This window comes from Lissotriton vulgaris, chromosome 4_1 (assembly GCF_964263255.1).
Source record: "Lissotriton vulgaris chromosome 4_1, aLisVul1.2, whole genome shotgun sequence".
NCBI classification, from domain to species: domain Eukaryota; kingdom Metazoa; phylum Chordata; class Amphibia; order Caudata; family Salamandridae; genus Lissotriton; species Lissotriton vulgaris.
In genome coordinates this window covers 1061467083-1061493872 of record NC_141691.1, presented here as the reverse complement: position 1 = coordinate 1061493872, position 26790 = coordinate 1061467083, and the positions used below count along the sequence as shown (strand labels likewise).

The following is a 26790-nucleotide window of genomic DNA, read 5'->3' as shown; positions in this document are numbered from 1 at the left end:
CCTTTGTCCTGTATTTTGTCTCCTCTTCATCATGTTGTAAAGCGCTCCGATACCCTCGGGTCTGGCTAGCGCTATAGAAAACCTCTAAATAAATAACAGCACTCTGTTGCTCAGCATCATGCCCAAATCATGGAGAGCAGAGTCCAGGGCCTCCTTCACAAGAACACATACAAGTCTATCTAGCGCCATGTTTGTTTCCCTCTACAAAATTGCAGTATTAAGAATGCATCCAACTTTTCATTCCTACAATGGCTTTACAGTTTAATATGAACCAAAATATTTTTTAGACCGTTTTCTTATCAAAGCTGACTACCTAGGATAGAACGGTTCACACTTTGGCAGGGATTTGTGACCTAAATTGAGAAGCCATGTTGCTTAGTTTTCTGACCATAGGCCCATCAAAGCTACTCATAATTGAGCTTGTCTCACTTACCATAGGGTGCTGTAGGTTTGACTTGAAGGAGGCTTCATTGTGCTGATGTTTACAACTTGTCTCTATTCGAAGAAATCTTTGGAGTCTGAAGGTCCTGTGACTCCTCATCCTTTTCGTAGTAATGTGTATTGTAACTGGCTCCATCGTCAGATTGTTTGTCTCCACCATCGGACTTGGATTTGGTAGATGAAGCTCACTCTCAACATCCTTTCTCAATGTCTTATAGACCCTGAGAATCACATGCAGTTGTCGAGGATTTACCCCACAACAGATACACAGGATCAGTGACAAGTCTCCTAAGAATTGACCTGTCAATTACTCTGCCCCTTCCATCCGGACTGGAGAATGTTATCCGGGAGATGTGACTGAACAGACTCCATTTCAAAGGTGCCCTCAGTACAATGCAAAAATACTGACACAGTGATCAACACCTGGTCTGAAATTTTTGACTTTCCCTTGAACTCAAAGACCAGGATTGTGCAGCATGCCAGCAGTTGAAGTCAAAAAGATTTTATGATGGCTTCAGGAGCGACGACTTACTCCTAGTTTGAAGACTTCTGCTGCGCTTGAGGTATCGGAGGGTGAGGAAATCATCCCTGCAGATGAAGAGGGAGCCGAGCTGGCAGGTAGCCTGAACTACAATGTCAACGGAGACTCCAATATCAATACTGAAGGCAGTGATGACGATGGGCAGCCATCAATCTTCTGTAAGGGGCCCAACAACCACGGTGACGAAGACTAGGCTAAGTGTTGTGAGTACTGTTGCCCCTCCAGGCCCAACACTTAAAGCACAGCTGAAAGACTTGTTAGAGGCACGCCCTGAAGCAGATTGGCCGAGCAGCACAATGTATCATACAGGCCTTGGCGCTTCACAACCAAGCAGTTCCGATTGACACTTAGACAAATCTTCGGAGCCAAGAAAGGAAGAGAGACATCTTCATCCTGATCCGGCTTCTAGCCACACGTTCAAGCATGGTGCAGAGGCATCAAAATCGCTGACCCTCTGGCCGCCTGCCTCTCTAACATCACCCGTGTTAAAGTGCTCTGCTTATAAGCCTTCAGTGTCAAAACAATCTGCTTAGAAACCCTCTGCATCAAAAGGCCCATCTTCAAAGTGATGTTAGAAAAGCCCTCACAAGGACAGTTTGGCGCTTAAATCGACTGTGAAACACCATGCTGCCAAGGAAGAAGATGGTCCAATTCTCGAAAAGCTACATCAGATCCTCAACTAGAGTCAGCTGATTATTGACCCCAAGACTGGGAAGCTTAGTACTCCTAAAACGAGGAGCCTAACATTTGAGGAGCCTTTGATGTTCCCACCACCACAGAGACATATGGTCAACAAAGGCACTAGTCCACCAAGAGCCCCATTACCACACAACTCACCAATGTATTCACTTACATTCACACTCTCCTACACATTGAATGCAGGGAGCATAGATCCTTATCCCCCAGGGGATGATTTGGGATGGCCATCTGATTAGACACAAAGCCTTGATAATTCGTAAGAGGACTATAATGTTGGCCCAAGGGATGATCCAGATTTAGAACCCATTTCCATTAAACCATCCACGCCAGATGAGTCTACCAGTTACCATAGTGTCATCCAAAGAGCTTCAGCATCTCACAAGGTAGATATGTATGTCATCCCTGAATAGCAGTCTACATTTCAGTAAAGTCTGTATCCTAAACTAGATTCGGAAGAGCACAGTGGGATGACATGGTACATGTTTTATGTTGTATGAATTATAGATTTTTTTTGTGTTTTTTTTTAAAGGGACACACAAACAACACAGTCCCTTGCTCATTGCACCATCAGGATTCAAGCAAGCCGGGCCGAAGACGGCTGAAATGCCAGAAACCGGTCCCCATAAGCTTGTTTCCTTCCCAGTATAAGAATTGGCTTGGTAGTTTGGTCTGCCCTGTTCCCATGATGCACTGGGCCAGGGTCAGACTAATTTGCATATAGCCAAGTTCTGAGCTGGGATGGTGCAGTGAGCTAAAAAACGGTGATGGATCAAGCCCTGATCTTTGGACTGGGTAAGAGTGGTCTGCTTAATTCAGACACTCTGTTCATCACCACCCCCTTTTTTGAATCACACAAACAACACAGGCAGTGGGTACACTACAAACAGCTACCTCATGCCAGTCCTTTTGGATGTAGCAGGGAAGAGTTGGTGGTAAACCAACCACCTCAGACCAAGACCAAACCTATCATGACAACAGCAAGCTTACTATCCGCAAAGCCTGCCTTCATCATTAAGCAGTGATTCCCCTTGCGTGCCCTCGACCACCCAACACCTGTTGCGAGCTGGCATCTCGGGTCAAGACACATTATGCACATATCACCTTCGGCCAATGGTCTCAAACTCTCATCAACCCCACCAAACATACCTCCACGCAGACAGTCTGCAACATTTACACCTTCTGAAGAAAGGAGTAAAGTTGCATCTAGCAAAGTGTGATACCGAGCAATAAAAGGACAGAGGAGTGCATGTCCTCTACTTCTTATTTTTATAAAAAAGGGAAATTAGGGCCTATTCTAGACCTCTGGCCTCTCAACCGATATATTCTCTAGGAATATTTTCATATGGTCACCCTACAGTAGGTCATATGTCTTCTACAGGATGCTGAGTTCATGACAGCCCTCTACCTCAAAGATGCATTCTTCCATTTTTCCATCCGCAACTGCTCCAAGGGTATTGACAAAATGTCTTGCAGTAGTAGCTGCTCACCTAAGTAGACAGGGTATTCATGTCTTCCTCTATCTGGGCAATTTGCTTATAAAGAATGCAGATCGATTAAAAATCTGTAGGGGATACACAAGCCACCATCACCCCGTTACACAGATTGGGATTCACAATAAATGTCACAAACTCTCATCTGGAACTGTAGGAGAGTAGAGTCTGCTTTCCTATGGTCACCACACTTTTTGCTTTATGCTTCACTGGTTTTTGACTTAATGTGTCTGTGGGCCTGCTAATCAGACCCACAGCCCAGCTGCTCTCTCACCAAATTCTGTACAGAGTACTATAGGTACCCAGGGCATAGGTGCAGCCAAGGCCTACCAGGGGCTGCAGCATATCTTTTGCCACCCCTGGCTGGCCATTCAAATTGACACAACTGGCTGATCACTCAGCTGGGGCAAGGTGGTGTAATCACCCCTTGCTTAGATATAGTATACCTATATCTAAACTAATATCTAGACACATATGCACCTATAAGTCACTCCTTAACAATCCTGGAGGCAGAGTGCTTGGTTTATGTGAGATGGTGTTCTAGCATGAGCTGAGTCTGTCAGCAGCTTTCGGAACCATGTCCTTATAGCTGTTCTAGGATATTGCCATACCGTATACTCTTAAGTGCATTATAATCCTCGCGGTTAGATGCTAACTCTGGTTTGGCTTTATCAAAACATGTTGAGTAAGGTGTCATACGATTTGGAATACTACCCCCTCGCCAGGTTAACCAGAGCCGCAGCATCACAAAATGGATGCTGCTGCCCCAGACACAAGTCTGACCTCCTGCTGCTGGGAGTCCTTCCAGCGAGGGAGGCTTGGACAATAGGTTTCCTGTCTTGGGAGGTGCTAGCACCACCCCAGACAGGGTTTTGTGTATTAGGGCAGGGAGGGCTGAAAGAAAGGAGACACTGCCTGGGGCACACAAGGTGCCCCATGCATAGGCCAGTTCAAACTGGTGCTGGGCCACTCCAGCCCCAGCTCTGGCCCGAAACTGGACAAAGGGAAAGGGGTGTAACCACCCCCTTCCCTGGTCCCACCCATAGGAGGGACCTAGCGGTAATCCAGCCCATAGATTCGGTATATAGGTAGGAGGTGAGTCCCAAGACTTTAGATTAATCCTGACTGAAACTTTGAAACGAAACTCTGAACCTTTGGCGATCTACTTGAAGAAGACGACTGAAGAATCTCCCTTGTGGTCAAGGAGTGACCACCCTGCACAAGCAGGCACCATCCAACGATCAATGGCTTGCTTTGTCGCCGCCTTCCGCCGGAGCCCGAGCACAGAGCCTGACGAGAACCGGATTCCCAGACATCCAACAGCCCGATCCACAGTCCCTGCAAAGCTGAGACCTGTGGAGGCGACTAGAGACGTGGGACCGGCCATCTTGAAAAGTCTGCGACTTGCTAACTGTGCAGCCACGAGGCTTCCTCGAAGCTGTGCATTGGGGATTGAGAAGCCCCAGCCCCGAGCAGCATCTGCACCGAAGATCAGCCCTGCACACTCCACGAGTTCTGCGTGGGGCCCTTTTGCATTTTTCTGCTTAACGCGTCTGCCCGGTCACTTGCCCGTTGGCTAGTGGCCACCTTGGCGACGATCCTTTGAATTTCCACCGCTGGTCTGGTTGCTTTAGACTGGCCCTTGCTTCCCTCAAAAGAAGCAGCCCCTCAGACCTTGCTGGTCTGAGTAAGAAGCCAACTTCGATTCCTGCGTTGGTTGCCTTTGCCAAGGCTTGTTGACTCAAATCCTGAAGCCGACACCTCCGACAGCGAGAGCCTTCGTGGGACAGTCCGTGCCTGACTCCTGGTCGTCGTCGACGCCTCCTGGTCCACGTGGCTGCAGAGACGAGCTTCCCATCAGCACCTGACTTCGCAACATCGCCTGGTTCCTTCCTGGTTCCTTCCTGGTCACTGGTTAGTGACCCAGACTCTGTCCCCTCAGCTTTCAGGTCCTCTTCATCTTCGATCCACCCTTGGATCCACCCGGACTCTTCTCTCCTGTTCGCCTGCAGCATCTTTTCTCCAAGGCTCCATAGAACTTCACGACGAAACCCGACACACTTTGGGACCTATGCACCCGCTTCCTGTGAGTGAGGTAACGCGAGTACTGCGGTGCTCCTGTGAAGAGTAACTCTCCTAATGACCTAGTTTCAAGTTGTTAGCTTCTAGTCCAGTCGAAAGACTCCCGAACTTTCTAACTTTACGCACCCATTGACTTCTATGGGAGCACACGTGTGCATTTAGACACTGCACCCGCATCCCGTGGGCCTCCTTCTCCCTAACCATTGTTAGCCCAGTGTAGCCCAGCGATTCCCAAGGCCCTAGGCCTTACCATTGTTCGTGACGTGGTTCTTATACCACTTTTTTAGTATATGGTTTAGCGGGCCACCCGGGCCTATCCATATTTGTCCAACTTTTGTATGTTATATTAAGTTACTTGTTATGCGCTTGTGCTTCTGTGCTCATAAAGAGTTCAGGGGATTTATTTAGAAATAAATACATATATATTTTGAATATATAACCTGTGTGGTGTCCTTTCATTTGGTATTAAAGGGATTGCATATGGTAAAACTGCTTGCTTCACATGCCCTCTTGAGTTTAGCCTAAGACTGCTTTGTCCATGCTACCACTAGGATAGCTGGTCTATAAGGTTGACTTTACAACCATCAGCATAAGGGTTGTTTGGACTGGTGCAAGGTGCTCACTAGAATAGTGAACATCATATACCAGGCCAACTTCTCACAGGAACCAATCCAGATCCAACCCTATCTCTGCAATTCTCAATACTGTTACAGCCTAAGCCTACCCCAATCCCCAGGGAGCTACCAATCTCCAGAACCAAGTGTTCTTTTTCTACCATACTGTAGCTTGCCAGTCTAGACAGTAATGCGTCTCCTAGGCATGATGGCCTCTTGCATAGCCATTGCACTCCTTGTGCGGCTACACATGCGCCCCTTATGGATGTGCTTAGTGGCACAATGGTCATAGGCGGAAGGCATTCTAAAGGATCTAGTGTTGATTCAACCCACAGTTAAACATTGTCTGCAGTGGTGGAACAGCGACAATCTGTTGCGGGAAATGGCTTTTATTGACCCTCTCTCACCAGCGACCAAAACCACAGATGCATCATTCAAGGGTTTGGAAGCACACATGTTCGAGATGACAGTCCAAGTAGTATGTGCTGCTCGCCAGAGAAGTCATCACACTGATATTTTGAAGCTGCTAGCGATCTAGCAGGGGCTAAAAGCCTTCCTATCATACATTCACCACAAAGGAGTCCTCATAAAGATGGACAGTATGACAGCAATATATTGCCTACTGAAACAAGGGGGGTACTCACTCTCTTCTACTATCTTAGCTAGCATATAGCATATGGAAATGGACAATACAATATCACATTCAACTCCTGGCAGAATATCTCCCAGGAGTAGAAACCAATTTTGCGAACCTCTTAAGCAGGACTTGGCAACCAGTCCACAAGTGTGAACTCCATCCACAAGTCCTTGAGCAGTACTTCAAGTTTGGGGAATGCCAAATAAATCTCTTCGCAACAGCAGAACATTTTAATTGCCAACACTTTGCCTCCAGGTTTTATCTCCCACAGTCCGAGGCCAATGCAGTATGGATGAATTTGTTAGGGATATTCGCCTAGGCTTTTCAGCCTCTCCCACTATTTCCATTAGTGGTGAGGAATCTGGCAAATCTCTCTCTCACCGTCAAGCTAGCAGATCCCACATGGGCACGACAACCATGGTTCGACACCCTACTCAAGTTGTCAGTAGTTCTTATAAGATGCTCCCCAACAGGCAGGACCTTTTCACTCAAAACTACAGGACAATCAGACTCAGATCCCAGACAACTCACTCTTGCTATCTGGCTCCTGAAGTCCTAGAGGTCTGGTGCCTAAACCTGCCTTCAGATTGTATGGACATCCTTAAAGAGGCGATGCAACCTACCACTAAGACCTGCTTTGCAGCTCATTGGAAAATGTTTGCTATTGTACTGACAGCACATTGACCCTATCCACCCTAAAGTACAAACTTTATTATGTTACCTACTAAATCTGCAAAGGTCGGGTCTAGCTTACATGTCTACACGTCTTCATCTTGCAGCCATTGCTACAGCCCTACAAAATAGGGAACACCATTCACTGTTGAGAATGCCACTTGTCAAAGCTTTCATGGGAGATTTGAAAAGGTAACCCCTCCAAGTACATAGTCTGCTCCAGTATGGAATCTCAGTGTGGTATTAACTAGACTCATAGGTCCCCCTTTTAAGTCCTTACATTACTGCCCACTTCAGTACATTTCGTGGAAAGTTGCTTTTCTAGTGGCAATTCCCTTGTTCAGAAAAGCTAATGAAATACAAGATGCTTCTGTGGCTTTATTAGATAATATTCCTTTGGTTGACATTTGCAGAGCTACTTGGCCAACTACACACACACACTTACCAAATACTATTGTGTGGATGTCCATGCGTGCCAACAGACATGTGTGGAATAAGATGTACTCAGGCCTTTTTTTCAAACATCTGCAACACCCAGGGACTAGCCATCGCTAGGAGAGAACTGCTTAACATCCCATGCACAGCCTTTGTATCTACATCCACACATGTACTAATAGATTGTTAACTTAAAAGCATCTCTTCGTTCCATATGGTGCTGTAGCACCTCTCCGGGAGTCATTGTTTGTTGCAGATACTAGTCAAATATTTCATATATTTTTATTTTCTTGACTGTCGCATTATATGGTCATCACTGGATGTTTTTAGCTCCATTACACCGGCACTCGATGTGTAAAAAACAATCTGATGGTGGAGCCGATGACCACATGCATTGACTTGAAAAGGAGTATGCATAGGACCTTGTGACTCGAAAGGTTTCTTCAAAGGAAACAAGCTGTAAATATCTGAGGCCAATACTAGATGGCAGGTGTGTGCCCAGCATGTGAATCTACAGCACTAAATACAACAAAGAGATGCTTACAATGTAAGTAACATAATCCATATATTGTTTGAGAAAAAAAGGCAGTTGTTTGATGAGAAACTACATTCATATTATTGATTGAGCAAGCTTTTAGAAGGTGTTACTCCTTGAAGTGTGAACAATGTACATGTAAAAGTGCCTCATCCACATACTTAAACAAGCGGGTGTTTCATCAGAAGTTCTATCCAGTATTGTAGCTTATAACTCTGGCTGCGTTAACCCATTAGCCTTTAGCTATGCCTGCCTCATGATAAGTAATGTGCTTAATTTATACTTCAACCATGTTGCTCTGGCTTTTTTCGATGTCTGGTTGTAAGCTAGGTGTTTTTCGTACACCCCGTTCACATCTATCTTCACTCTGCAAGTAAGTGTTATCTGGTAGGGTATCTTGAAATTGGTCCATGTAATCCAAAATTGTATTGTTCAAGGCATGTGTGCTGTAGATACACATGCTTTGCAGACTCCCGCTATCTAGTGTTGGGTCTGGATGTTTGCAAGTTGTTTTTTCTTCGAAAAAATCTTTGCAGTCACGAGGTAAGCTTACTCCTCCTTTCGGTGATAGCGCGTATGGGTATCAACTCCATTGTTAGGTTGTTTTTTTCCGCCATTGGGCTCTGACGTGTATTGTTGCACTTCGATTCAAAACCGTCCATCGGGATTCTTTTGATTCCCAATTCACTCTACCCTTGCCGATATTGTTTTCAATCGTGTCATCATCTTCTGCATGTAGAAGAACTTCTGAAAACTTTGATTTTCCATAAAACTTTGAACGTGGTCTTTGGGCCTAGATCTTCTCCGGTTTCCATTAGAAGATTCTGCATCCAGTCTTTCGCCGATAGAACGGACACTATTCCAATTAGGTCCTAGGTGCCATTCTGAATACCAGTGCACCAATCTTCATAAGGTCTGTAACCTTTGTCTCTCCACGGAGCATAAAGAGGAAGGCTGCGACGTATGTAGGTTGTTCCATTCTAAAAAGACTGGCGGAGACCGTCACGCTTTACTCAGAGACGTGCAGCAACAGTCTATCAAAGTAACTCCTGATATCGTCGGCAAAGAGGCCAAACAATAAAAGATGGAGGCGTCTGCGACAGAAGAGGAAGAGGCCTTGGCAACAGAAGAGGAATAGGCCTTTTCCGTTCAGGACTCTGATTCGGAGTTGGAGATCAAACTCGAGGCCCACGACGTACCGTCTGGACAGGGTGCGTGAGTACCAAAGCCCCTTTGCCCATGAAACCCACTCCATTCAAGCCAAAGGCTGCTGGGCCACCACTGTCATCAGGCCATATTTGGCACTGAGACTCTGATTCCAACGCTCCCCCTTCCGGCACGGCGCTGAAACAGAATGTCAAGCCTTCCAGTTGGGGATTGAACCGGGATGATACTCCCTTGATTCTGAAACATTCAGCATCGAAAGATTAAATAGACAAATCCAGCTCGGGACCGAAAGACAAAGATGCTCCTTTGAAGCCACTGGAGCCGTTTCTGGAGAAAATGCAGCACAAGCTGGATCCTAAATACAAGATAATCCACATTAACCTGAAAACTGGACACAGTACCACTACACCAGTGGTACCACCTCCAAAAAGGAAGATAGACACTGATTATAGAATACCTCTGAAGAAGAAAAAGGACATAGCCACTAATCCTATTAATATTCCTCTAACCACTCTACACTCTCCACCACCTCCTGTCATACCACCATTAGACCAATTGCACCTTACACCTTCAGGGACTCCAAACAAAGATCCAGATATAGCTTATAATCAAGACGATGATGACGAGCTACCCTGACCCATGGGAGGACGATAACATTGATCCACCGGGAGACACAGATCCTAATTTGTATCCAGCCAAACCTTCTCCTCCTGATAACACATATCTAGAGTTAATTGCCGGAGCAGCCACTTATCATTGGGTCGCTTTACATAAAAAAGATCTAGAAGACTATTTCCTTTTTGAAACTCAAGGAAATACACACAGAACGTTTTAGGCTTTACCCATGTTAAAGGGCATGATGAGGCATGCAGACAAAATCTTTAAAGATCCTGTTGGGTAATGTATCCTCACACCTAGAGTAGATAAAAAAATATAAAGCTCCTCTATCTGACCCTGCATTTATTAAGGGTCAGTTGCCTTTGAATTCCTTGGTGGTTTCAAACGCACGTAAAAGAGCAAATTCACAAAGCTCAGGAGAGCACCTCCTACTGATAAGGAATCAAAGTTAATAGATGCCTCTGGAAAGAGAGTAGCTGCTCAACCAGGCAATCATTGGAGAATAGCCAACACTCAAGGGCTGTGAGCTAGGTATGATAGGGCACATTGGGATGAAATAGAAGAATAATTACAATATCTTCTAGAAGAACACTAGAAAAAAGGCCAAGTAATAGTACAAGAAGGCAAGCTTCTTTCTAATTCATCCATTAGATATGTTTTAGATGCTGCAGATACTGCAGCTAGAGGATTCAATACCAGCATGTTACTAACAAGGCCTGCATGGCTCCGAATTTCTGGTTTTAAACCAGAGGTTCAACAGACTCTTCTTAATGCACATCGCAAGAAAAGATGAAAAAGGACACAGAAGAGGTTCTATTAATTGGTGCCCTTCAGTCTCCATCAAATAGAGGTTCATGTTGTTGCTCCTTCTACAGAGGGTGCTCCAAGAATAGCACCACAGATGCTGCCACATCTTCATACAAAACACAAACTCTGTCTACTTCCTTTAAGAGGATTTTGTAGAGGTGGATACAGAAGTAACACTTCAAGGCAGAGGTAGATGTACATCACGTACCCCACCCACTAATAACAAACAGTGACTTGATATCAGCTCCCTCCAAACATTAATCGCCTGTAGGGGGAAAAGTACATCAGTTTCTATCCAATTGGCAGCCAATAACAACAGACAAATGGACCGGAAGTACAAGCTCTTCTAACAAAAGGAGCTATAGAACGCGTCCCATTACAATAACAAGGAACGGGAGAATATTCACTATATTTCCTAATTCCCAAAAAAAGACTGTTCCTTTATGCCAATATTGGATAGCAGACCACTAAACGTGTACATGGTGTCAGAACGCTTCCACATGGTCACTCTGCAACAAGTACTTCCACTTTTGCATTAAGGCGGCTTTATGTCAACGCTAGAGTTAAAGGACTCGTACTTTCACCCAGCACATTACAAATACCTCGGATTTGTGATAGGGAAAAATCATTCTCAAAGTGCTTCCGTTTGGAGTAACAACTGCACCCACAGTGTTCACCAAGTGTACGTTGATAGGACAAATGATTTTCGCAGAACAAAACAACTTTTTGGTGCATTTTCTCCACCTCATAAAGGGAAGCCCATCTCAAAATCCAGCGTTTCGAGATGGATTGTCAAATGTATTTAATCTTGCTATATCAAAGCTAGAAGAACTTTAACAGTACATCCTAGAGCACTTTCTACTCACAAAATAGGCGCTTCTATAGCCTTTTTAGATAACATTCCCATAGCTGACATATGTAAGGCAGCTACATGGTCTCCACCACACACATTTACATAACATTATTGTGTAGATGTGTTAGCAGGTCGACAGGCTAATGTCTAACAGGCAGTGGTAAAGATACTCTTTCAAACAACTGCAGCACCCACTGGTTAGCCACCGCTTTTGGAGGGTACTGCTATACAGTCTATGCAAAGCATGTGTATCTACAGCACCCATGCTTCGAACGGATTATGTTACTTATCCTGTAGGGATCTTGACATGTAGAGCTGTAGATTAACATGCGCCCTCCCTCCACCCCGGACACCTATGGATGTTGCAGGTCTTATTATTCACATTATACAGAAATGGACATCTCTATACTATACTTATTCCATTCTCACCCTCTTGTAGGAAAACAATCTAACAGTGGAGTTGTGCACACTATCACAGAAAGGAGGAGTCACCTTACCTCGTGACTGCAAAGACTTCTTAGAACAAAAAACAACTTGCAAACATCTCGACCCAACACTGGATGGCGGTAGTATGCAAAGTATGTGAATCTACAGCTCTACATGGCAAGAACAGATGCTTAGTGGGTAAGTAACATGACCCTTATGTAGCTAGAATGGCAATTGTATTGGATGCTGAAGTGGCCCGAGAGCTTTTGCTGCTACTGTTTACCACGCTCATTGTGTCTGTTACTCGCTGAATTCAGCAGCATTGAGGAAGTAGAAGTGCTGTTTAGGGGCTTGCACTTTACTGACCTAGAGACATTAGAATCAGGCTTGGATTGGGTTTTTCTAAAAAGGAGCTCATTTGGAGTACTGTAGTTTTTTCCTGGTCTATTCTCCAGAAAGAAACCAGCTTTTAGAATGCTAACTAGAATTGTAGTTGAAAGAGTAAACCCAGACAGTATGCAGCTAGCTGTTCAGACAGCTTTCTTCCAAGATTATATCCAGAAGCAAATATCATTCATCTGCTGATCTCTATGTATTTGGCACATGGTTAATGCTGCTTTAATGGGCATTTTGTAGCAAGAAAGGTGGTTTCTGCCCTACATCATGTTTGACAATTCCTTCCACCAAGTGCCAGTCTTTCCCACAACTACAATCACCTTGATGACCAGTATATTGCCAACAATGATGCCTTCTCCCAAATAACTCTGTAGAGAGGGATTCTAAATGTATTTCTTGGCGATATGTTTCATAAATGTATAGATGTAGCGGAAGTAGCACTTTAGATCCCAGTACTTCTCATTACCTCCTCAGGAGGAAATATCCTTTTTAAGCCTAATGTCTTTTCAAGGCAAACACTGTTTTTTAATTTTTCTTTAAGGAACCCTTCACAAATATTCCACGTATGTGTATCACGCTCATTAGTTCTAAATAATAGTTTCAAGGTAGGGCTGCTCCTGAAAGGAGTCCTTACTTCTGTAGGTGTCAGGATTTTTTCATCCTTCCTTATGCAGTTTTTTGTCTGTAATAGTACAAGACCTTAAAGAAGAATGAAGCAGTCGTACGCATTCCGGAGAGGCACCACTTGAAATCTAACAGTAAAACATCAAGTAATAGTTTCCCTATTGCAGATTGGCGGTACTGGAAAGAAGTTAAAAATATGATTTCTCAGAAGTAAGAATGACAATGTATTTGCTGAGTTGAATCCTAGACATTGCTGCTGTTAGGAGTCATAGTGACTCTGAATTGTCAGTGTTCATTGTTTATATTTTTCCCAGTTTATTCACTGTGCAGAAATGTATTGCAGACCTAGTCAGTGTAAAGTTCGGAAAACATAATACAGGAATCAAATGCAGTTATGAAAATAATTTTAAAAACTAACAGAACTGGTAATGTTCCTTGAAACTGCTTTCACAGAACAAGCTCCAAAGAAGCGCCGAAGATCCAGGAAGTCTTCTGATTACATTTTGCCACCTAGCCACAGCAGTTTATTGGAAACATCAGAGATGCATCAGTCCGAGAGACTAACTGGAAGGGACAATGAATATGAAGAAACCTCTCGTAATGAGAAAAATAAAAGCTTTGAAGATAATGCACAGGATGGTGATAGTGCTTTTTATGAGGACAAAGCCACTGACACTTCTTTACAGAAAGACTTTGCATGCAGCAGTTTACATTGTTCAGATGAGGATGATGATGATGAACTTGGTGAAAAATTGCGTTTTGTTCTAAATTGGGCCAGACCCCTACCACCTCTTCTGTCTCCAGTACAGTTATCACCTTCACGTACACAGGTATGGTTTACATTTAATTACACTCGTACTTCCTAGTTTCTCAAGATTATTGCAACTCTCCACAGAAGGCAATTGCTAAAGCCCGAAATAGTAGGTAGCCTAAACAAAATATGAGGGTTATTAAATGGAAACGTAGGAAATGAAATATTGATACTAATAATTGTATTAATACCCTTAGTAATGCTCTAATCAAAGCTACTGTTCCTGCCTTTATCTATGACTGTACTATTAACTCGCTGAGAATATTTGTGTTTCAAGTTGAGAAAAGGAAAATAATACTTCACTGTGTCAGGCCTTTATTCATTAGTTTAACTTAGTTTTTTTTTGCTGAGAATTCCCCAGTCTTTCTAAGTAGAGTTGACCTGATAAGTTCTTATATGTGGACTATTTTTCGCCCCCCAAAAATTTGCATGTTTGATCATTCACCGTCGTTGAAATGGGAGTCCCACTGTAAAACTTAAAAGCTGTAGCATGGTAAAAATAGCCTAGAAATAGCTAGAGAACATTCACTTTAGCAACTTATCGCGATCATTTAAAAAGAGCCAAACTCCAGCAATTCAGGCTGCAGCACTCTTTGGAACGCTCGCCTTAGAGACTTCCTTCCCTCAGATTTTCTACTGTGCGACGTGTGGAGGGAGTTTCCCCTGAGCCTTGCTCAGTTGAACTATAAGTCTCTTCTGCTGGTCAGTCTTGGCAGTGTTAGAGTCCTGATTGGACTACAAACAAGCCTTGGTTGCTGCAAGCGGTTTGGTACCCGGGTCTGGGTGAAATGGACATTGCGCTTGGTGCCTGCACGTTGCAGGGAAGTGGCTTCTCCATTTCAAGGGAGATGCTGGCTCGTTGGTGAAGTGCTGGCAGCCCTCTGTGACATTTGGAGGATGGACAGGCAGGCACAGCACCTCCCGACATCTACGCCGCTCACTGAGGCATCTGCTGCGTTCAACGGCCTGCGGCCTCTGTGCTCCCGATCAGCCTGAGGAGAGAATACACGCTAACCTATGAACCGCTGGCAGAAATAGACCTCGCTGCACAGAAGAATCAGCGCCGCCAGCAGATGAAGAAACAGTGTAGTAAATCCTCAATAATGGTAAGACGTTACGTTTCATAATCAGGTATGTCAGGACGTGGAGGGAAATATGCTTAAACAAGGAGTACTCAACCCTCTATAGCCATAACTGTGGCAGATACTCAGCCCTCCTCACAGATGGAGCTGCCAGCTAAAGTCAGGGCAAAACATCTGAGGGGCGCGGTGGTAAAGGGAAGGAAAAAGTGGAGAATGGACAAATCTGAGTCAATTAAAAAGCTCCACAGAAAACGCCCCGGGATTTGGTGGACTGTCAGCCACTATTTACCAATATCTTCGGTCCAGCAGGGGCAGTATTACGAAGGGCTCTGGAACAGTATAAAGGGGGTGAGGAGAAAACCGCTGCTGGTATGACATATACCCCTGTGGTGGAACCCGGACCTAAGTGCCAGTCAAACGCTGCCTTAGAACTGGCTCTACTTGTAGAAGACTCTGTTCATACAAGCCCCATCCCAGTCCCCTAGAAGGAAGAGAAAATACTTAGGCCGCCAGGAAATAACGAAAAAACAATAGCTCCTCTGGAGTGTTGGATGCTGGAAACGATGTAGTAAACACCCCTCCACTTCGGGCTAGATCTCCTGACACCCATGAAAAATTTTACTCCTTAACTGATTAATCTGAAGTATCAGATGCGAGCATATCGGCCTCCAGTGAAGGAGAGTGGGCCAATTGGAATAGCAGTACGGGGTCGGAATTAGCCTCAAAGACTCAAGCTCAAAAGAAATCCCTAATAAAGAAAGGAAGGAGGAAAAACCTACAGAAGGCCTCTGACTGCGGCAGCACCAGAGATGCTTCACAACTAACCACTTTCACCAGATCAAACAATTAGATCAGTGGGGAATCTTAAGATGACAAGCAACGCAGAGAGCTCATGGATTTTGAACCAGAAAGATCCTGCCCTATCAATGGTATTGAAATCAATCAAGAGCTTCCAGGAGGAGGTGAAGATGGACAATCGGAGAGCACGTCTGGCCGCCAAAAAATTGCAAGGGGCCATCAGGAAAGTTGGCAAAACAAGTGTGGAAATAGCAGATAGAATGGCCTCTGTAGAAGCCCAGACCAAAAATCTGGAACAGGATGTAGTCACTCTAAAGGCACAGAGTGATACGCATGAGGGGATAGTGAAAGTCTTGATGTGGAAAATGGAGGATCAAGAAAATAGGCAACACTGTGATAACCTTCAGAGGGAATCGAAGGAAGTGACCCGAGAAAATACATGATCTCTCTTTTAAGAGGGGCTTTTCCAGAACTGAGCACCTGGGACTGGGACAAGGACATGCAGTGAGCGCACAGGTTCCCCCTAATGCTTTCAAAACATACTCCAAAACTTTTGAATGGTCACAGGTTATGCTCCTATATTTTAGAAATTTCTTATTGCGACAATCTCTTTATGACTTGGCTCTGCCAACAGCCAAGAAAGAATTTGAAGGAGTGAGCTTTCTCACTAGTCCGGATTTCGCTCCTGCCACTGTGAAACGGAGGTGGAAACTCATGCAGCTCTTTTACACTTTTCAGCAGCTTGGGGAAGAAGTTTACCTGTAGGACTCAGCTTGATTAAAAATTGTTTTCCGTGGGAAGAGTCATAGCTTTATTTTGAAATTCAGGCACAAACATACCTAAAGGAGATTTCTGATAGATCTGAGAATGGGGTCTAATGGAAGACAGATTCAAACAAAGAGGCAACTGGGTTTTATTTGTTTTCATGGCTATGGTAGTTTTCAAGATTTTAAAGCTTAAGATTATGGCCTACGTAACAGAGTAGGGTGATAAGATATGAATCACTGTTTGAGGGTGGCTGGGGAAGACTCGAGGAATGACATTGGTCGCCTCAGTTATAGGTGGGGGGAAGGGGGCTCCGAGGGGGGTTTTCTGGCTGGCAGGAGGGGGAGGTGTTCTATAAGTACGGTCTTTCTGCATCTCTGATGAGTAAAATACGTGTAGCCACAATTAACATTTTTGCCTGAATGATCCCAGAAAAGAGGCCACACAGCAGCAGGGCTGTGTGTATTGAAGGCAGATATCGTCTGTGCAGGAGACTCGCATTGAAAGGGCTCAACTGCACCTTCTGAACTCTCTAAGATACAGATTGTTTGAGACGACACATAACACCCGGACACAAGGGGTGGTGATTTTGGCATGCAACGCTACCTTACAATTTACTCGAACATCTGCCGATCAGCTAGGAAGAAGGGTAATAACAGAATGCCGTAAAAAGAATGGGAAATCATTCACTATCTGCTCGATTTATGGTAGTATCCTTGACGATCCAGCAGTATTTGAGCAAGTAAATAGCGAACTTGCTGTTTGGCCACTCTGTTATTCTCTGTGGGGACTTCAATATAAATATACCTGCCAAAAAAAACTGAGTTTGGAAGCCAACTTGTCATACAGGGCCAGGAAACCTAAAGTGTTTAGAGCATTAAGGACATTATGTACAGACCATGGGCTGAGAGATGACTGGAATTGGCAGAATTCATCTGATCCGGGCTTTACTTATTTCCCCTTGCCATCCAAAGTTCATGCTCGACTTGACTTAAGTATCCTACTCCTTGATTCATCACTGTTCAATAGAGAAAGCCCCACATATTCTTTCCGTTCATAACCCAATAGTGACCGAGATCAAGGGAAAGGAGACCAAATTAAAGTATAAAATTTGGAGTTTTAAGCGAGCCTTTCTGGTGAACGAAAAATAGTGTAACCACATGAGGAACTGTTGCTGAAGGGAACCTAGGCGTCATTGGAATTGATATAGTATGGGATGCATTGAAAGCTGGTATACGGCGGAAACCCTTAGATATTCTCTGTCCTTTAATTAAAAAAAACAACAGCAATTGTTTGATTTTCAAACTAAGTTGGCAGCGGCAGAAGAGGATTTGGTTAAAGTGCTCCAACTGGGTAGAGATATGGAGGAAGTGAAGGTAAAGGTGGTAGTAGTCAAATCTTCAACCTTAGAAATAATAGCTAAAGAAGCCACAGATAGGCTCACAGTGTGGAGAGAGAGAGAGAGAGCATATGAGTGCAGTATACAGGTAGGGCATCACCTAGCACTTAGAGCAAGACAAAAAATATCGCTAAATGTAATACAAGAGATCAAGGATCCTATACTGGGATTCGTTACGGATCCAGATGGCATTCAAAATGCGTTCTACTCATACTATCAAAACCTATATCAAGAGGATTCACTAGGGGACCCTAGAGAAATGAAGGCACGGGTGCAATATTTTCTTGCGGCCATGGTCCACCTCTTCAGGTCTCAGACTCCTGCTGGCGCGCCTTTGGCCCGCGGCCCCATCTGAGGGCTCGTCCTTGCCGCTGGCTCCACTCCAGGCAGCGGCGGTGGCTCCGCCCGCGGCTCTGGCACCGCAGGGTCCTCCCCTGGCGGCCCCGTTCCTTGCACAGCAATGGGTTCCGTTGTTTCCACCCCCTCCCTTGCCTGGGTTTCCGGACAATTTTGCTACAGGTTGGAACCCTAACTGGGTTATAAAGCCCGACCGGCGCAGACCAGCGCAGTTCCAGGCACCGTTGGACCATTTTTATTCCCCTGTTCCTCCCCGCAGCCTGTGCCTCGGGTAGTGGAGGAGGGGTATGACTGGGAGGGGGTCTGAGGACCCTCTTTCACAGCAGTGCGAATCAGAACAGGAGTGGGTAGAAGAGTCGGAGGATGCAGGTTGCCTTGACCTCTCCTCTGAGCCTGGTTTACTGTCTCCTCCTGCTGTGGCCATGGAGGAGGGCGCTACATACAATGTCGTGCTCCTTAGAGCAGCTGAGGCCCTTGACCTTGATCTGCCTACTTTAACTCTGAAAACGGACCTCATCACTGAAGTCCTTCAGCCGGCGGCAAGCTCTATGGAGCCTCTGCTACCGTTCAATGAGGCGATAACTGATGTGTTGATGGGCACCTGGTCGAGGCCCGCCACGGGGGTCCCCGTGATAAGAACGTGGCCAGGCATCATCACCCGGCCCCAGGTGACCCTGCCTTTTTGACGAACCATCCAACTCCGGATAGCCTGGTCATCCAAGCCTCCATCTCCCAAAGCGCATTCCCTACCACCCTGCCGGATAAGGAATCTAAGAAGCTGGAACAGTTTGGCAAGAAACTGTTTCCTCTGCCAGCTTGGGGCTGCGGTCGTTGAACACTGCATGCCTCTTGGGCCGCTACGCTGTGTGGGGCACGGTTGCGCAGACGCTACCTCAATGTCCAGAGGATGTTCGGGCAGTGCTTTCCCAAGCTGTGGCTGAGGGTAAAGATGCCGCAAAGTTCTCCATCCGGTGTGGACTGGACACCGCGGACTCGCTGGGTAGGACAATTTCCACCACAGTGGCCCTCCGTCGCCATGCCTGGTTACGGTCCACTGGGTTCTCAGGGGATGTTCAGAGTTCCCTTATGGACATGCCTTTTGATGGTACCCACCTGTTTTAGCGACAAGGCAGAAGGTGCGCTGGAGCGTTTTAAGGACTCCCGGGCTATGGCCAAGTTGTTGGGTCTTCCCACCACGTGCTCGGCCACGTCTGCTTTTGGTTCCTTTCGTGGCCACGGAAGGGGCGCCCCAACACATTCGTTCAGCAAAAAGCCTGCGCAGAACCAACCTCAGCGCGGACTTGGTTCTCACTGCTGTGGGATAGGGGGCCAGATTGTTGGTCAGTGCACCTCCGCTCAAGCAACATCCGCCTCAAAGGCTTCCTAGTCCGAGCTTTGGGGTGCACCCCATGCCGGTGGGCAGCAGGATTCGTCATCACCTCCTCCACTGGCGTTCTGTCACTTTAAACAGGTGGGTGCTGCAAATCGTCCGAAGGGGCTACTTCCTCCTCTTCGAGTCTGCCCCCCCAGCCATGCCACCACAGTTCCACCACATGTTGAGGGATCATTTTGAACTTCTCCAACAGCAAGTCATGGCCCTCTTGGTAAGGGGGCCATTGAGCGCGTTCCTTGGCCAGAAGTAGGACGTGGTTGTTATTCCCACTACTTTCTGGTCCCCAAGAAGGAGAAAGGGGGCCTGCGCCCCATCTTAGACCTCCGGAACGTCAATCGCTTCCCCTGGAAGGAGAGGTTCAAGATGTTGACTCTGGCTCAGTGCTTGGCTGCCCTCGACCCTGGAGATTGGATGTGGTAGCGTTGGACTTGCAGGACGCATGTTTTCATATCCACGTCCTGCCGGCCCACCGGCATTACCTGCGGTTCACGGTAGGCCAAGAGCACTTTCAGTTTGCCGTGCTCCCCTTCGGCCATACCAGTGCCCCTCAGGTGTTCACAAAAGTGATGGCGGTGGTCGCAGCTCATCTGCGCAGATCAGGGGTTCCAGTATTCCCCTATGTTGACGACTGGTTGTGAAAGGCGGGCTCGTCCCAGGCAGTCGTCTCCCACCTTCAGACTTCTGCCGACCTGCATTTGCTGCGATCCTCCATCAACATGCCGAAGTCGCACCTGAGTCCCACTCAGAAGCTCCACTTCATCGAAGCAGTTTTGGGTTTATCCGCCCGAGCAGCGAGTCCGGGATATTCAGGCTATGATTTCGATCTTTCAGCCTCTGTTCCGGGTTTCAGTCCGGATGACCCTCCGGCTCCTGGCCTAATGGCCTCCTGCATCCTGCTAGTGCAACATGCCAGATGGCATATGCGGGATCTGCAGTGGGACCTGAAGTTCCAGTGGGCAAAGCATCAGGGCAACCTTGTCCGATCATGTCCAGATCTCGGAGGGCACTGTGTGACAATTGCCGTGGTGGCTCACGAATCGTGATTAGGTCAATGGCATATCCCTCTCCCTTCCCCAACTGTGGCACGCAGTGGTGACGAGTGCGTCCCTCCTGGGATGGGGCGGCCACGTGAGTGAGGCGGAGATCAGAGGCCTTTGGTCTCCGGCGGAGTCCCGGCTCCATATCAACCTTTTGGAGCTTCGGGCGATCCGTCTTGCACTAAAAGCATTCCTTCCCTCTGTCTGGGGAAGTGTAGTGCAGGTGTTCACTGACAACACCACCGCCATGTGGTACTGCAACAAATATGGCGGGGTGGGGTTGTGGACCCTATGTCAGGAGGCTCTGCGCCTCTGGGCATGGCTGGAACATCAAGGCATTACCTAGGTGGTTCAACACCTGGCAGGTTCTCTGAACGCCAGGGCGGACGAACTCAGCCGCCAGTGCATGATGGATCACGAATAGCGTATGAACTCTGACGTGTTGCAAGATCTCTTTCTGCAGTGGGGAGAGCCTTGGTTAGAGCTATTAGCCACCGAAGAGAATGCGCAATGTCATCAGTTCTGTGCGTTGGAATTTCCAAGGCGGTACAAAAGTGCATTTCCAAGGCGGCACTCGCTTAGCGAAGCTTTTCATTGTGAGTGGAGCTGCTGTCTGTTGTACACCTTTCCGCCTAAACCACTTCTGCCCAGAGTGCTGAAGAAGATTTGGAGCGACGGGCCCAAGTCATCCTTGTGTCTCCTGCTTGAGCACGAAGATACTGGTATCTCGAGCTACTCAGCATGGCGATCGATCCCCCGATCCAACTGCCTCTTCGGGAGGATCTTCTGTTGCAGCAGCAGGGGACGGTCCTCCACCCTAACCTGTCCAGCCTCCGCCTCCATGCATGGAGATTGAGCGGCGACAGTTGATAGCTTTTGACCTTCCTTCCGAAGTCTGTGATGTCATTCTGGCAGCCAGGTGTCCCTCCACTAAGACGGTATACGCCTGCAGGTGGAACAAATTTGTGGCATGGTGCACAGTAAAGGCGTGGATATCCTTTCTGCCCCTCTTTCTGAGGTACTTCTGTTCCTTCTCTCTTTGGCTCAGCAGGGCTCTGCTCTGGGCACTATAAAAGGTTATCTTTCGGCCATCTCTGCCTTTCTGCGGCTTCCAGATCAGCCTTCTCTTTTTAAGTCCCCGGTTGTTAATCTTTTCCTCAAAGGCATTACACACATGTTCCCTCCTGTGCCTTTCATAATGCCTCAATGGGACTTAAATCTGTCTTGACCTATCTGATGTGCGCTCCCTTTGAGCCCCTTCATAACTGTCCATTACGTCTTCTCACTCTGAAGACTGCTTTCCTGGTAGCTATCACCTCTGCCAGAAGAGTGAGAGAACTTCAGGGTCTTTCTTCTAAACCTCCTTTCCTTTCTATTCATCCGGACTAGGTGGTTTTAAGGACCTGTCCTTCTTTTTTGCCAAAGGTTGTCACGCCCGTCCACATCAGGCAGACCATTACTTTGCTCACCTTCTTTCCGCATCCTTCAAAAGAGGAGGAGAGGCTCCACCGTCTGGACCCAAAACGTGCGCTCTCGTTCTAAAGCGCACACAACAGTTCCGGGTGGATGACCAACTCTTTGTTGGCTACATGGGCGTGAAAAAAGGTCGGGCCGTGCACAAACTAACTATCTCTCGGTGGGTCTGTACATCAAAGCATGTTACTGATTGGCAGGGCCGGACTGGGAACCAGAACCGGCCCTGGCAAAGTGCTCGGCCGGCCCCCCTCTTCCCCTCCGGGAGGAGAGGGGAGGGGGGAGAGGTGCGACCGCACTCTGTGACAGGGCCGGTTTTCGGCCGTTTTTGTTACAGGGCCGTTTTTGCAGCATAACGGCCCTGTAACAAAAACGGCCCCAGGGGCCCAAAACCGGCCCCCAACCATGCGGTCAACCGGGGGATTGCCCGGTGCCCTCAACGGCCAGTCCGGGCCTGCTCGTTGGCTAACAATGAGCCTCCTGTGGGGCTGTGTGCCCATTATTCCAGGGCAGCGGCAGCCACTACTGCCTTGGGACGCAGCGTTCCCTTGCAAGACATTTGTCAGGCAGCTATGTGGGCCTCGCTGCACACGTTTAACAAGCATTATTGCCTTGACAGTCAAGTCCGGAGTGACGGCGTCTTTGGCTTTTCTGTTGTCTGTGACTTTCTGGCGTATTCTTGTTTGCAGACCCACCACTGGGGTATCTATTCTAAGGTAAAGAATCTATCACTAACGTGTCTCTTTCAGATGCACAAGTTACTACTTGTGTAACAATATATCTGTAAGAGACATTAGTTAGTAATAGATTCCTTATCACCCAACCCATCCTCATTCTGCAAACTGATTTCTAGGGTTAAGGTTATCCCTTTCCGGGCCCTAACTTCATGTCACTAGTGGTCAGTTTCTTGCATGGTTCTGCGTGCCTGGCACGGAAAGTCGTGTATAAAACTGGCGTCAGCGCCTAAGTAGTCTCTGTAACGCCGTCTCGGTGCCTACAACGCCAGCGACGGATGCAGAGCCGAACATCGCCACTTACCGATGTGCAGGGGTCCTGCTGATGAAAAACTTTCCGAATCCAATCTGATGCCAGGGGATATTCTAAGGTAAGGAATCTATCACTAACTAATGTCTCTTACAGATATTGTTACACAAGTAGTAACTTGTGCTTTGGTATATCATATACAGAATCCGCGTCCTACACCTGCCCTGCCCTGCCCCCCCCCAAACCCACTGATGAATACCAGCCGCTACTACGCTGCATAGTTACATCTTTCAGCAGCATCATTCCCTTAAGGAAGGACAAACCCAGAAGTCCTCACGACTAATCTCTTTAGAGGCAACAGCCGATAAATGTATAGAGTTGGCACAGGAAGTGACACTTCTATCTCCAAGTTTAGCCACCATTCCCCCAATCACACCTCAACTGTCAGGGAAGAATTTAATCTGGTTGTAGCTTATGGTGCTTTCGATTCATATTTACCTTCCCACCTCCCCAGACATGATTGGATACTTTATATTAATTTAATTATTCTTTCACAATGCACCTGCCCACATCTTGTCTCCTGGCCCGAATCACACCACTTACTTTCACTCATCCTTTTTTGGGGGAGGGGGTATAGTAGGAGGCCTTCAACAGCTTGTGCTTAGGAGAGTACCTGTCTTTCACTGGAGGAGGACCAACCTCTCTCTGAAGAGAGAATAAAGCATTTGCTTGCATGCAGGTCCTTGGGGGTCTTTGGAATTTCTGTGCCCCCTTTCTATGGGCCACCGTCAGGGGGGGTGGGGGCACTGACTGTACACCACCTCTGTGATGTACAGCCAGTGTACCACTCCAAAGGTTATTTGTTTCACCTGTAATAAGCATGGAACCAAAGGTGAATTGTTACCTCAGTTGCATGGGGCGAGGCCTCCATGTAAAGGAGGTAATGATTCACTCATGATCATGCCGGTGCAAAATGTGCACTGGTGCCGTTCCATATTCTAGATGGAGCTGTACGAACATCTAAGGCTACTTCTATGATGCCAAACTTCCATTTTCCGTAATTTGGCCTGTGATGTTTAGTACACTTTCTGATCCCCGTTCACCTATCCTTGAGCATGATAGATTATCCTGTTTAGGCACGAAGGGTGGAGGATGTGTCTAAATGTCAGGCCTAGTCGCCCCCACATTATTTCTGTTTTCCTTAAAATCAGCAAATCCTATGATCTAGTGGATTTTTGGCCTCCGGTGGGAGAAAGGGGTCAGATTTGAGGGTAACTTCTCCCCAGTCTACATCCACTGGGGTATAGATTGACTGTTGCTGATGCCCTAGGGGCCGTCCTGTCCATTGAAAACTACCTAGAGATCCTCCTTTGGCGATTCCCTAAGCAGGGATCCACTATGGGCCCAGATGTGTGCTAGTTGCTTTTCTTTGCAGTAGTCTTTTAGAGTCACAAGGTACTGTGACTCCTCCTCTTGCTGTTAATGCACATGTTAGATTGTTTTCTTTCAGCCGTTGGGTTGGGACATGTGAGCTTGTGCCTCGGTTATGGTGCTTCTTTTGGTCCACTCTGGTTCCTTGCCTTTTTCAGTGCTGTAATCAATCACTTTTCCCTTATTTATCCGTCTTGGGTTAACATTTTTGACTTTGCTCGAGCTGGATGTAGGTTGACGGCGCTCCTCTAGGGCCTCTTCTTCGGCACCTCCTCCTGTCTCTAGTTACATCTCTCTGCCAAGCTTCGGCGGACACGAGCCACCACTGCCTTCGGGTCGTGGTTGGCACTGACGGTCGTCTTTGGATGTCCCGCCCAGCTGTGGCTCAGTGGTGAAGGAATCCATGAGACTGGCCGCTTCAGCTCCAACCTCACCGCACTGGTTCAACCTTCGGCGCAGACCACTTTCTCTTCAGTGCTGATATCTAAGCCACTTTTAGAACCAAAACCCAGGCGTCGACCTGCTAGATCAACCTATGCTCTGACACTGTGGAACCGATTCTCTACAAACTATAAGAGGAGATCGATACTTGGCAAAGACACTTAGTTGTTCACTCATTAGCACATTGCACACTCCATTGGGCTTCTCTCCACATATGACCGTGCTCACTGGGACGGAATGGAAGAGCTCCTCCAGCATCTCCCAGAGCTGCACAAGATGTTATGCGATTGTCTCGAAGGGGAAACAGATCGTTAGCACTGCTATCTTTGCATTTGATGACCCGGCTGCCAGAGAAGGGAACCGCTGACTTCTCCTGCGCAAGCATGCCTGGCTCCTTGTTTCCAGCTTCAAGCCGGAGGTCCAACAAAAGCGCCTTCACATTCTGTTTGATGGTCAACATCTATTCGGTCCACTGGTAGACCAAACTTTAGAGAAAATTTAAAAAATACAGAATCTGTGAGAAGTTGGCCTGGCATATGCTGTCCACTAGTTCTAGTGGGCACCTTGCACCAGTCCAAACAACCCTTACTGATGATAGGTTTGACAACCTTTATTGAAAGCTATCCTAATGATAGCTATAGAGAGCAGCCTTTAGGCTAAGTCTTGAAGGAGTGTAAAGCAGCTTGGTTTACCAGATTATAACCTCTTGAATGTCTAAATGAAAGGATAATATTATTATTATTATTGGGCATTTATTAAGCGCCTGTATACGCCACTGGCGTGTCCCCGCGCTATGACAAGTGAAGTGGCTGTCCCCCCTCCTCCCACACAAGCTATCTGCTGAAAAGGTGCGTTTTGAGTTTTTTTCTAAACTGGACTTCGGAAGGTTCGAATCGAAGTTCCAGCGGGAGATTGTTCCAGCACTTAAGAGCAAGGTATCTGAAGGATCTACCTCCCATACGAGCTTTGAATATTCTTGGGACTTTTAACAGCCCGGTTTGAGAAGACCGAAGACTGCGTGCAGGCTCATAGTGAGAAACAAGGCTCTGGAGCGGAAGAGGTGCTTTGCCGCTCAGGATGCGATGACATGTGGTAAGGGCCTTAAACTCCACTCTCCTCTCAATGGGGAGCCAATGGAGGGCCCGTAGAGCTGGTTTGGCGGAAGACCTCCTAGGGAGTCTGAGAACCAGCCGCGCTGCCGCATTTTGAAGGACCTGCAGGCGGCCCATGACCCTACCTGTGGCCCCCAAATAGAGCAGGTTCCCATAATCAAGTTGGGAGGTGACCAGGGCATGCACCAGCGTCTTTCGAGCGGAGATGGGAAGCAGATCTAGCACTTTCCTGAGAGCTCTCAGAACACTGAAGCATATCCCCGCCACCCGACCGACCTGTGGGCCAAAGGTGAGATCCTTATCCAGCCACACGCCAAGGTTTCTGGCCTCTCGGCAGGGAGCAGGAACCTCCCCCAGGCAGGGTGGCCACCACGCCGATGACCACGCAGACGGCGCACCCCCCACCACGAGCACCTCGGTCTTGCTACCGTTCAACTTTAAACAGTTAGCGGACTTCCAGGCAGCAAGGTCTTTCATGCAATTCCTGAAGATGTCCGCTGCAAGGCCGGGCGCACGCGATAGGGAGATGACCAACTGCGTGTCATCGGCGTAGGACACCAGGCGAAGACCATGTCCCTCCACGATGGCCGCCAGGGGGGAGACATAGATGTTAAATAGGGTTGGGCTCAGGGACGAACCCTGAGGTACGCCCTGGCCCAACTCAATCTCC

The 26790-nt window shown here is 47.1% G+C and overlaps 1 protein-coding gene across 4 annotated transcripts in view; it reads left to right on the top strand.

Moving 5' to 3' along the window:
* ICE1 (interactor of little elongation complex ELL subunit 1) overlaps positions 1-26790 on the top strand; it is an 868698-nt gene that overhangs the window by 368753 nt on the left and 473155 nt on the right. For all 4 annotated transcript variants that reach the window (XM_086965290.1, XM_086965289.1, XM_086965288.1 and 1 more), the window contains one exon: positions 13491-13867. In XM_086965290.1, the coding sequence (XP_086821416.1) occupies positions 13491-13867 (377 nt within the window). The remainder of the gene's footprint in view (positions 1-13490; positions 13868-26790) is intronic.